At 41.8% G+C, this 12390-nt stretch overlaps 1 protein-coding gene across 1 annotated transcript in view; it reads left to right on the top strand.

The window, feature by feature from the left end:
- Positions 1-920: 920 nt before the first annotated feature.
- The window catches only part of GPR149 (G protein-coupled receptor 149), a 34499-nt gene continuing 23029 nt past the window's right edge, over positions 921-12390 (top strand). The window contains exons 1-3 of the mRNA XM_044432981.1: positions 921-1883; positions 5316-5508; positions 10910-11364. Of these exons, the coding sequence (XP_044288916.1) occupies positions 921-1883; positions 5316-5508; positions 10910-11364 (1611 nt within the window). The remainder of the gene's footprint in view (positions 1884-5315; positions 5509-10909; positions 11365-12390) is intronic.

Raw genomic sequence — 12390 nt, 5'->3', positions numbered from 1 at the left:
TACAACAAACAGGTGCATCTTGCTAATTTTAGCATCCGGGGCACCAGAGGCAAACCCCATCTTATTCTTGTAGTCATGATTGCACTATTATTTAAGGAAGAGTAAGGCATACTAGGAGTTGTAGGGCTCCTTTCTCGTTCAAAGATTCATGTGGCTTTTCTGCTCTCGCTGGTCAGAGCTGCAGTCAATGTGCTGGGCAAGCGCATGTTTAAGCTGGCTGTAGGCAGCCAAGCGGTGGCTCAGGGCTCAGAAGGGAGGATATTCGTGGCTTGCACCAGGTCTCACTGTTTGCTCTCCATTTCAGAGTCAGCATCAGAGGTGTGGCTTAGCAAGGGAACTCGCACTTGCTTCTGATCTGAGAGCAGCTCTGTTGAGAGAGACACGCACTCCCCCTCTCTCTTCTGCTATCCTGCTTCCATCTGACTCCTCCCTCCTGCAGCTCTGAATAGAGCAGACTGAACCAAAGAGCTCCTGGTTTTTCTCCCCACTCACCCCTCCGCTATAGTTCATCTCCAGCCACCAGCATGAGACTGATATCTCTACTCCGGCACACGTTTCCTGGCATCTGCGGAAAGCATTGGACTTGGAGAGAAAAACTTGATCACCTTGGATTATAAAGGACCAGGACAAGCAAACCAAACAAGAACAGGATAATTTGCTTTATTTTCTGGGCAGGCATCTTTTTCTCTCTGATACTTCACATTCATGCTTCTTTTAGCAGTGTGTGCTTTTTTCAGGTGAAAGCTTTACTGGGCATACTTGAGGGCTTCTTAAGTAGATTTGTGGTAAGGGATCATGTAATGCAGCCTAAGAATAAACTTGGGGAAGATCAGGAATCTGCTGTGGAGTTCACAGTTCTCTTGTCAGATGAGAACTCATAGAAGCAGAGAAAAGGCACAGTAATATCCACCCTGACAACAATGCCGGTCATCCATAGCAATGCATCATTAAATGGGACAAGCCACCTGAACCAGGGAATTATGGATATACCCAAAGATCAAAAATCTTTGAGCCTTTTCCTTTTTTGTTTGACTTTTATAATTACGCTCACAGCACTCCTGGGCAGCATCTATTCGCTGGTGTCTCTGCTGAGAATGCAGAACAAAAGTACAATTTCCATGCTTGTGACTTCATTGACGGTGGACGACCTTATCAGTGTGGCACCGGCAACGATCTTCATGCTCAAGCTCTGGTCGAATGAGATGCTTTCCCCAAGCCTGTGCACTGCTTCAGCACTACTGTACTTATTTCAAGGCTTTTCAAGCAATCTGATGGGGTCCCTTGTGGTTTCTTACAACTTCTACAGTCTCAGCAAAGTGGGAAGCAGCCAAGGGGCCAGCAAGAGGCCGGTGAGCATGATCTGGGCTGTCCTCACAATCTGGATTGTCAGCTTGCTGATCTGCATCTTGCCTCTGTGCGGCTGGGGCACCTATGCCTCCACCTCCTGGGGATGCCTTACCGACTGCAGCAGTTCTTACATCTTATTTCTCTTTATTATCTACTCATTGTGTTTCTGCCTCCTTGCTGTGCTGTCCATTCCTCTCATTTATCAGCTGCTGTGTTCTGATGAGCAATATCATCTCTATGAAGATTACCATCAAATCACCCGAGGATATTTCTCTCCTGGGTCACCTCCAGTTAGTAGTCACACATCACCCCTCTCTCCAGAAGACACTGTGAATAAAACCTTGAAGCATTCCCATGATGCTTGCCAGAACTCTGACCCAATAGTCAGGCAGAGTCCAGTGAATCGCTGCAGGATGGACCGCTACGGGACACAAGATGTACCATGCAACAGCCGAAACTTCACTGTGGAATTTGCTCAGAAGCGCTTCTCGCTGATACTGGCTCTGACAAAAGTCATTCTTTGGCTCCCAATGATGGTAATAATAAATCAAGTTTCTTTCTCTGCCTGCTAGGTAGTGTCTGGTCAGATTTAGCATAAGGGCCATCATACACAGAGCAAACAGGGCAGTATTTCCTGTGTAACTTGAGAACTTGCATGCTGCATTTAAACTCCAAGTTAGAACACATAAAAGTGACTGTCTCATTTGCCTTCTATCTTTTTATTCTGTTAGATTGCCTACTAAGAGTTGAATGGATTCCCCACCAAGGAATAATTGCAGAAGCTATTGTAATTTCAGTCAAAGTTATGTTTCTATTACTCTGGCAAATCCACTGATCAAGAACTCTTAGTTACCCAGATTCACTGTTTTCATGAGATCCCATATCAGTGTGTTCTTGTGGAAGTAGCTAGACTTTAAACTACAGATTTGGATAATCCATATATGAGTGAACAGATTTGTATTCCTACGTATGTTTCATAGTCCTTGACTGACATAGCCATGCATAATCCAAGGCTCTGGTTAATTACTTTGCTGCTAGCATATGTAAACATTCTACAGGTCCTTTTGCCAAATGAGTCAAGGAATAAAACTAGCTGGAAAGTTGGGTCAAGGGCTTCTGTTCCAAGCAACTGGACAGGCACCTGGTTGACTGCATGGGATTATTCAGAGTATTTGCCAAGGATTCCTTTTCCCTAGCCTAGCTGCAAGGCACACCCTTGGCCAGTGAGTTGCTTGTAGCTACAAAACTGAAATATATCACAGAAGTGAGGGAGCATGTTTGTTCTTATTTTGCAGATAAGGCTGACTGACAACTGCCTTGGTGAACATGCTCAAAGAAAGTCTGCATGAGACCTTTGAATATGCACATGTCCCATCTTGCATTCAGCCAGTCTCCCTCTTGCCTTGGACTAAGTTTGAGAGCCCTTTTTCCCCTTCATATCCATCCCCAGACTCCCTTTTCTATGAAGCATTTGCATTAATCCTTAAAACCTATCCCTGGCTGTGACTATGGCTGCAATCCTGTGCATGCTTTCGTATTAAACACAGTAGGATTTACTTCTGTGTATCACATACAGGAGTAGAACTACACTTTGGTGCTGGGCATAATTAGGAAAGAAATTGAACATAAAACTGTCTGTCATACACTCCTTATACAAATTTATTGTCTGACCACATTTAGAATACTATTAGAGTTCTGGTCACCACACTTAAAAACAGCTACTGTATAGTTAGATAAAGTGCAGAAAAGAACAGCTAAAATGGCCAAGGTGCTGGAATAACTCCACTGTGAAAACATATACAACAGCTGATATTGTTCAGCTTGGAAAAAAAGGTAAAGGGAGAAATGATAGAGTTCATAATTACACATGGTGTAGAAAAAGTAGAGAGGGAGACAATTGGGATCATGCTATGAAACTGATTGGTAGGACATTCAGGATAAAAGGAAATATTTCTTCACACAACACATTAGCTATGGAATTCACTTCCACAAGATGTAATAGTGGACACCAGTTTGGATGGCCTTACAGGAGAATTCGACGAATTCATAGAGGAGAAGGCTATCCATAGCTACTGGTCCTGATGGCTATACACTGTCAGATGCAGCATGCCGATGTGCACCAGTTGCTGAAGGGAAAGTGCTGTCATACTCCGGCTCTTCTTGCAGGTCTCTTGAGAGCAGCTGGTTGGCCACTGTGTGGAGAGAACGCTGCACCAGATGAACGCTTGATCTGATCCAACCTGCCTCTTCTCATGTTCTTATGAACACTGCTTTGGAGCCATTCCATGTTATTCCCTTGCCAGGTGCTCTCTTCCCTCCCCCTCCTTCTGCCATTGCCACATTAGAGAAATTAGATTGCAAGCTTGGGAAAGGGCAGGAGGTTACTTCTTCATCTGTGAAACTCTGTACAGTGAGGACAGTGTAGAACCCATCAGTCAGCATTATCAGCATCTCAGGGGTGCATTTCTATCTCTCAATATTACCTCAAATGGACTTTTATTAATAGCTCAGCATCAAAGCTACTCCTCTGCTTAGCACTGAGGATCAATGTTCGTTGTTTCACTTGAAGCAACCAGTGCTCTGAGAAACACAGATGGGAGTTGTATTAGTACATTTGCTTTTCAGCATCTGTTAGAATTGAAAGTCACAAAGCTCAGCTGAGGCAATTCCACAACAGGGGTGTTCACAAATACATTAGAGAGTAAGTGTCTTGCAATGGCATGTGCTTTTGTTGGAAGCAACCTAAGTATGTGTGTGTGTGTGTGTGTGTGTGTGTGTACCTATGCACACAGGCACACACATGCATTTCCAGGTCACTATTTTTGTGCTATGCATGATATAAAATATACTTATGTACATATCTATATTGTATCCATGTAGTAAATAAAGGCTATGGTTATGCTCAGTCATGCTTAGTATGCTGGCCTATACAAAAGAGAATATAAAAAGAAATCATTGATTAGCCCATCATATCTTTATTTGAGCCTTGAAAATGCAAGCAAATGTGTTAATGAATTCTATTTTCTGGTGTCATAATTCCATTGTCCTTTCAACTTTTTAAAATATTTTAATAGAGGGCCATTTAGCACATCATATTTTCAGAATGTATCTATAGTCAAAAGAGTGTATTTTAAAGTGTGCAGCCAATATGTGGGCTTGTAAACCCACACATTGTTGAATATACATTCAGTGGCAAAAACCTAGGTTTCTTTTCATTTAATATATGAAATAATTCTCAATAGCCATGCTGTCAAAGGATCTATAGCCAGCAAAAGGCATTCAGCATGGGAACACGGAGAGCCAATGAGAAGCATTTGAGATACACTTCTGATAGAAGTGCTCTAGTGAAATGATGATGATAATAGTAATAATACATTTATATCCCACCTTTTTCCTTCCAAGAATTCCCAGGTGGTTTATCTGGTCCTCTTCTCCATTTTATCCTCACAATCCTGTGAGAACGTGTCTGGCCCAGGTTGCCCAGTGGGCTTCCCAGCAAAGTGGGGACTAGAACCTGGAGCTTCCAATTCCCAATCCAACAAAGTAACTACTAGGCCACATTGCCTTTCACACCAGCATGTCCATTCTCTTTGCACTCCAGATACAGCACTGATAATTGGTCTAGACAATGCAATATTTTTTAGATGAAAACCAAAAATCATATATTATAGGACTTATTCAGATGGTGTACTAGATCACAGTCTATGCCTAGAACTGCACAGTAAGTGATGGTCTTTAACCCGCTTAACTGGGAATCAAGCACATTGAAATCAACAGGATTTAATTCTGAGTAGATACATATAGAACTGTATTGCATTTTCGACTGGATCATTATTTGTGAAGGTGCCAAAGTTCAGAGAAGGGGAAGACTGTGGAAGTAATTATTTTTTTCTGAGCAAGATTTATTATTATTTCTGCATGCAAGATAACTGGCTGTTTAATTCTTTTACATTGTCTCCATTTTTCAGATACAAATGGTTGTTCAACACACTGTTGGTTTTCAAAGCCTTTCCTTTGAGATATTCAGCTTTCTGCTAACTTTGCTTGCTGTCACTGTCACTCCAGTGTTTGTCTTGTCAGAACACTGGAGCCACCTGCCTTGCGGCTGCATCATCAACTGTCGAAGGAACATCTACAACGTAGACTCAGAAGCAAGCAAAAGTAAGTACAGAAGAAATTGTCAGGAAAGAGGCAAATATCCTAGTGCTGATTGGCCTTGAACCACTCACTGGTCAGATTGTGCAGACCACAGATTTGGAGTCTTGGGAGCCCCAAGGTCCATTTTCAGAACCCCCATTAAAGGCACTCTGTGTTCTGCCCAAGTGCATTGCTTCAAAACAATGGCTGTGTTAGCACTATGGAGTGCAAAATCAGCCAGGTATAGTTTGGACCTATGGAGCTCTTCATGGTGGCTACAGAGTGCTGTGCAGGTCAAACTTAAGTGTGTCTTATATATCATTCCTTAAGCTAACACAGCCTTTAAGTTTGCCACAAATGGATGGCAGGAGAAATGGGGATTGCTGTGTCCTGCAGGCAATGTAACTCACCCCTGGTATAGGCCAACATTACTCAGCCTGATCCCCTCCCCATGTTTTTCACTACCATCAGTCTCAAGATGGCCAGTGGCTGGGAATGTTGGGACCTGTACTCTTAAACCTCTGGAGGGCATTAGATTGGGGAGGTCACTCAATCACCCAACCTTAAAATGCTTTTTCATGTGGCGGCATTTTATGGTCTTCTCCAGTGAGGTCTACAGGTGCCCATCTCCCTCTTTCTCCACTTCTGTAAGTGATGTGTTCAGATGAGCACCACAACATAAGCCAAGAGTGCATGACTTCCACAACAACAGCTCTGGTTCTTCAGGTACATTTCAGGGCTGTTCTGGAACTGCCAAAGTTCAGACTGGATTTCTCATTTCTGTGGCCAACCAAATTGGTTCAGTCCGTCAGTCACAAAGGAGGCACCTTCACTATTCATAAATAGTGGTTTTACTGACTGGCTGGGGCTGTGAGGAAGACAAGACAGCAAGTATTTCAGAAGCTATACTGTATGGCATGAACATGGATTAGACAGGCCTGTTTTACTCCTTTCACATGAACAGAAAACTCTCATAGAGGCAGAGAAGAGGGCAATGACAGAGAAGAGGGCAAACACATACAGATACTGTTTCCAAAGGGAACAAAAATAAGTGCCTATTCATTCTCAGCCTGCTCTTCCTCTAAGAAACTGTGGAAAGCACAAATGTCCCTCATCTTTTGTCTTACACCAACCCTGTATGTCCCACACCAACATGAGATGGTGTCTGTATGAAAACATCACCCAGTGAGCTTCACGGCTGAACAGGGAACAAACCCTTGTGGTCTGAAAGAGCACAATGTGGCGGCTTACAGCTCCTGTCATAGCCACTGGCCATGTAGGCTGGCATACTGGGAATTGTAGCCCAGCACTTCTAGAGGGTCTAGGATGGGAAAAGCTGCTTTATATGCTGTACTGGCTGTCTCCCAAGAACTGATTAGATTAATGACTGTAGTACATTGTGAATAATGAGCAGAGATTTTCATAGCTCGGTGTGTGGTTTTCCCTTTCCTGCTAAACTTCAGGCTACTTTTGCAGCCATTTATGACTAGGTACCTAGACTCAATTTCCAAAGCCTATTTCCATATGCATACTCAGAAGCATGTTCCACTGATTTTAATGGGACTATCTTCTATATCAATATGCAGCTGATCATATCTTTTTGATTTGGTCTCCATAAGAAATTTTTCTTTGATGTGATTACTTTTTTGGACTTAGGATCAGGTCCCCAATTCCAACACGCATTAACATTGATTTATTCTAAATTATTTTCATTTCACCTTTCAGCCATTTCACTGTCAGTTTCCAAGGTGAGTGACAATATCACAGGGAAAAAAGAAACAAGTAACTACAATATAATAAACGAGCAGCATAAAAGCAGCATGGCAGTTGAAATGCTAAAATTAGCAGTCATGCTAAAAGCCAGTAAAATTAAAAAAAACAACCTTATTTATTTTTTTAAGTCCTCTGCGTTTAGTGTCAGACTAATAGAGAAAACAAAGAAATTCCATAGCTGTGCACCTCTACTAAAATGTGCCAATGCTAAGTAGCTATTCCTTTTACTTCCTCAGCAGCTGACCAGGTTGATAAGGGAGCAAGCAGGGCTTCATTAATTCATTTTATTAAATGCATAACTCCTTTTAACTGAAAATGCTACACAAGGCAATCAGCAATACTAAAATGCAACAAAAAGTCTCAAAACATGAAATTAAAACAGCAATAAGAAGCAATAAAACAGCAATAGACAGCAGCGTTATACACTCATCTGAAGTGGTTAGATGTATAGCTCAAAACCAGCCCCTTCCTGCTCAGAATGAAAGTTACACAGTAGAGAAATGTTTCGTCCCTTTCATGGCCTCATTCACAGTCTGTAAAAATGGGAGAATTTGGACTGTTGGGAGGCATGGGATCAGAATTTGAATGTGGGGATCGAAATGGACTTTCTGTTCTTTCTAGCTCCTCTGTGTTGCTGGAATTCCTGGGAGTTCTGCTACTTCATGGCCTTGATCAGGGGTCCTGAACCTTCAACCTGTGGTCTAAAGTTAGACCTTGGGGGTTGTCCAGCAGGCCATAATTTTTCTCATAACCTCATACACATTACCCCAACCTACTTATTTGGTGATTTTTTTAAATTTATTTATTTATAAAATTTGTATGCCATTCAGTTACTTGCATCTCTGGATGGCTCACAGCATAAATAAATTGACAACCCACTCTGGCTGAAAGTTAATAAAAATACAACAGTAAAATTCAATATTAAAACATATTAAAATATTGATTAAATAAAAAGGTCTTAACCTGGCACTGAAAAACATATAATAATGGTGCCAGGCGGACCTCTCTGGGGAGCACACTCCATAGTTGGGACGCCACCACAGAGAAGGCCCCCCTCTGGGTACTTTGTCTCCTAACATCTTTCACAGAGGGTTCCTGGAGGAGGGCTTCTGTTGCTGATCTCAGGGGATGGGAGGACTTCCCAGATTTAGTGCAGTTCCCTCTTTTCTAAAAGGTTGAAGTCTTCACTACTGATATGTAAAAACTTTGAGTTACAATGTGCTGCTATTTTAAGCCCTATAGCCTTCAGAGCAGTGTAGCCCTGGGACATGGCCGCAGAGAGCATCTCCAGAATGCAATTCAGCCCTTGGGTTGAAAGAGCTTTAGCATCTCAGTGTAGATGCTACAACTATGCATCTTCCAAACAGCACTGTGTGGCCAGGCCTGGGGGTGCTGTCTGTATCTTCCATCACTAGTAAAAAAGACATGCATCTCCAACCTCAGAATTCACCACCTCATGTTCAAAAATGTGGAGGGAGAAATGCAGTTTCATCATCACTCCTTTCCCCTTTCACAAAATACAGCTCAAGCTGGCAGATATTCATAAGTTCACTAAGTCCTAAGAATCAGACGGAGGAAGTCTTTAGGTAGTGGTGAAATGAGCTAGTGTTAGTTAACAGTTATTCAATAAACATCTGATGGCTGCATTCTAAAGAAGCTGAAGTTTCCAAATAGCCCACGCAGGCAGCCCCCACAAAGAACATGTTTTAGTAGTCATGGTTGTTACTGAAAATCCTTCCAATTCAACCCAGAGCAAAATGGATCTATGCTCTTACTCAGAGAGGGGCTTTTCTCTCTGAATGAATGCTGCTTCTCGGTCCTTTGGAACCTGTTGTCCCAAACACAGTGTTTGCTGTGTGTCAAGAAATAATTTGCGGCAGACACTGTGTAGCTCTGGCTCTGATACAATATTTACAGAGTGAAATATATGGCAGATGGCAAGGTGAATATGATGCAGTCATTTAAACCTGCTCCCTTTCCTTTGCTTTGCTTATGCTAAAGGCTATTCTGCTTCCCATCTCTCAAACCGAATATTTATTCTGAGTTCCAGTTCCATACAGAATTAAATGACTAAAAGTATGGGTGGTCAGCCAGGACCAACATGGCACATGAAACTGAGCCCACTTTTTCTTGCAGCCCAACATACCACTGAAATGTAGGTCTTGAAGTAAAATTCGGCTTTCAGACTGTAGAAGGTTCTTCACCCCTGGTTCAAACCTTAACTCAAAGAAGCTCTCCATTCAATATTTGCACTTCTGTATACCAGAAAAATGTGTCTGCTGCTGACAGCCCCAAAACAGCACTTAGCTGAAGGAATCGAAATTAGTCCTTTTGTTTCCCTTTTACTATATTGGGCAAGTAAGCCAGTAAATGATGAGCACTAGCCAAGCCTGTGCCTGCAAGTAACGATTTCACCATTCCAATCCCACACCAGGCAAAAATAACCCACAGGAACATGCTGGATCCAGCCCTGGAAGCCATATCTGCTGCCATTCCAGTTTGGTGCATGTGCTCTTAATTCTGCAGAGATATTGCCACCTGTTCATTGCCCTTTCTAGATCAATCCACTGTACAAAAATACACTATTCAATTAAAATTAGATTAAAGCACTTCCAACAGATGCTAACCCCCAAAACCATCTGCACATTTCAGCCACACATAAAAGAGCACCAGCCAAAATAAAGCACACATTGGAAACCTTGGGTTAGAACAAGCCTACTTTAGCTGCAGCCAGTTCCCATTGAAAGCGGTGTAACATAAGTTACAATGAACTTGTTCTGAATCCAACCTTAGGTATGTAATTTGAATATATCAGGATGTTTTCACTGTTTGTGCTCTTAACAGCCATGCCACACTAGCACCCGGTTCAAACCTAAGGCCTGAATCCAAAGTAAGTTATTTGAACCTACTGCCCATTGAGGCCAAGGGAAAACACTTGTTAGCTTAGGCTGCATGTCTGAACCCTCTTACACAGGGATACAATTCAATTGGACTTACTTCTCAGTGGACATGCACAGGACTGAAACATTTATTCCCAGTGAAATCCGTGGGAGTTATGTTAAGCCATGACTTAGTTTGTCCCATTTGAAGAATGTTCTTTTTCTTATACCCAATCAAAATTAACATGTATCAGCCACTTTCTTCTGAGTCCTATCATGATGAGGTCAAAAAGTTTATTTGCCATGTAGAATATTATAGACTTTCACAAACTGTGCTCTCTGAAAAAAAATTACATCAGCACTGTCCCTAATATCTGGAAAGTCACTATGTTCTCCTTCTAAAAAAGAAAAAAAAAATGAGGAAACTGTGTGAAAGTATGGTGAAAGTACATGAAAACCCACCTAAACTCCTCCAAGGCAGAGTGCAGAAGAATTGTGTGCAAGACTGCTTTTACCACATTTAAGCTGAGTCATAAATCCATTTACTTAAGGCAGAGCATGTCCACCTTTACCTATTCTCAGGCACTCATTTCTCATTTACCTTCACCTAATCTCAAAATGGTTGTGAATATTTTTGGACATTTTTTAAAAATCTTGTGATAAAGTATACTAAGCCAGCCTAATTATCCAGTGCTGATATATTCAATATGCCATTTATACTTTATTTCCTGTTTCTAATTATTTTTAACAGAAACATTGTTTTCTTCCTGCAGCCAAAAGAAGAGGTTTTGAATTCAATCTGTCATTTCAACAAGGTTATGGAATCTACAAGATATCCCATGACAACCGCCATAGTGATGATGGCAACTCAATCTCATACCACAGTTTGCTCATCTATGATAGTGAGAATGCAAAAGAAACTCAAAAACAGAGCAGCAAAATTGAGTTCAGCACCATTTCGCTGGAGGACAGCTCCATGCTCAAAGATACTGCCAGGTGCAAAAAAACCGTGGGCACAGACACTAAACAGGACCTTGCCAAGGAAAAGTTCATGGACTGCTTGCTTTCTGATAAAATAGGCACATACAAAAAGGAAGAAGGCAGAAATATTGAGAAGTGCACTTACTTTGAAGGACAGGAAAGAAGGCTTTCTCACGAGGAGAGCCGAAAGCCAGAACTCTCAGACTGGGAGTGGTGCAGAAGTAAGTCGGAAAGGACTCCTCGGCAGGTAGAGTTTTCTTTATTTATGAAATCTTCCAAAAAGTTTGTTTAAATTGAATTAAATAGCATGCAGTCTTGTTGGCTTGTAACTTATTTTTAAGGTCTTCAGGTCCATACTAGAAATAATCCAACCATCTCTATTACTAAGATTTATATGAAATACAGCCTTGGCCTTAACTACAGCCTAGTCAATCCAGAGTGATTCAGGTTAATGGAAAGCTTTTCTTATTATTGCATTGGCAATAAAGTGAAACCCCAATACTTTGATTTACCTGCAGTGCAGATAGCACAGGGTAGTAAATAAGTTCTACTCTGTGATGGGGGAGCTACAAGAAGAGAAAGAATATTATCTGTTTGCAAATGTTCTCCTTATCAAGAGTACCATCAGTCATGGGAGGTGAGAGAAGGTGCCAAAAATCAGCCTCCCTTAACCAACAACTTATCATCCTTTCCCTTTCTTGAGTATGAGTTTTGTCTGATCTGTTTCTTGTCATGGGTTGTGAAGCAAAGGGTGGCATTTGTGCCATCTCTGGTTTGTTGGCAGAAGAGGATGGGTAGATGACCAAAGAACAGTAAGGTGCTTTACCCAGGACTTCGTAATGCAGCAGAGTTGCCCTGGGAGATTCATATTACGTTTTGGGCTATGTACTTGAGTGTGCATAGGACTGGAAGATTCTCTTTAGTTCAATTCACCATTAGTCACTTTCTGTCCCTCATGCTGATTCATAGAATCATCTCTCTTGGCCATCTTTGAATTGCAACAGTTCTTCATGGTTGCACTGTGTCTTCCAGGTCATTCAAGGATGAACAGATAGCATATACATCAATAGTGGTCACAGTTCTTTGAGTGCCCATCTTCATGTAGCCAAAACAGTACCATCCACGCACAAGTGGGAGGGATCAGCAGCTCAGGGAATTCCCAAGCTTGGCAGAAGTACAACAAATATGACGGAATTGAACCCATTGCAGAGGAACATCCAAAACTGCCCAGTGAAGTCTAAATATGCCTTGTGGCTGTGGAATAGTGACTAAC

Source organism: Varanus komodoensis, unplaced genomic scaffold, assembly GCF_004798865.1.
Source record: "Varanus komodoensis strain SLA01 unplaced genomic scaffold, ASM479886v1 scaffold25, whole genome shotgun sequence".
Taxonomy (NCBI): Eukaryota; Metazoa; Chordata; class Lepidosauria; order Squamata; family Varanidae; genus Varanus; species Varanus komodoensis.
The sequence above is the reverse complement of the archived record's forward strand: the minus strand, read 5'-3'. Positions and strand labels throughout refer to the sequence as shown.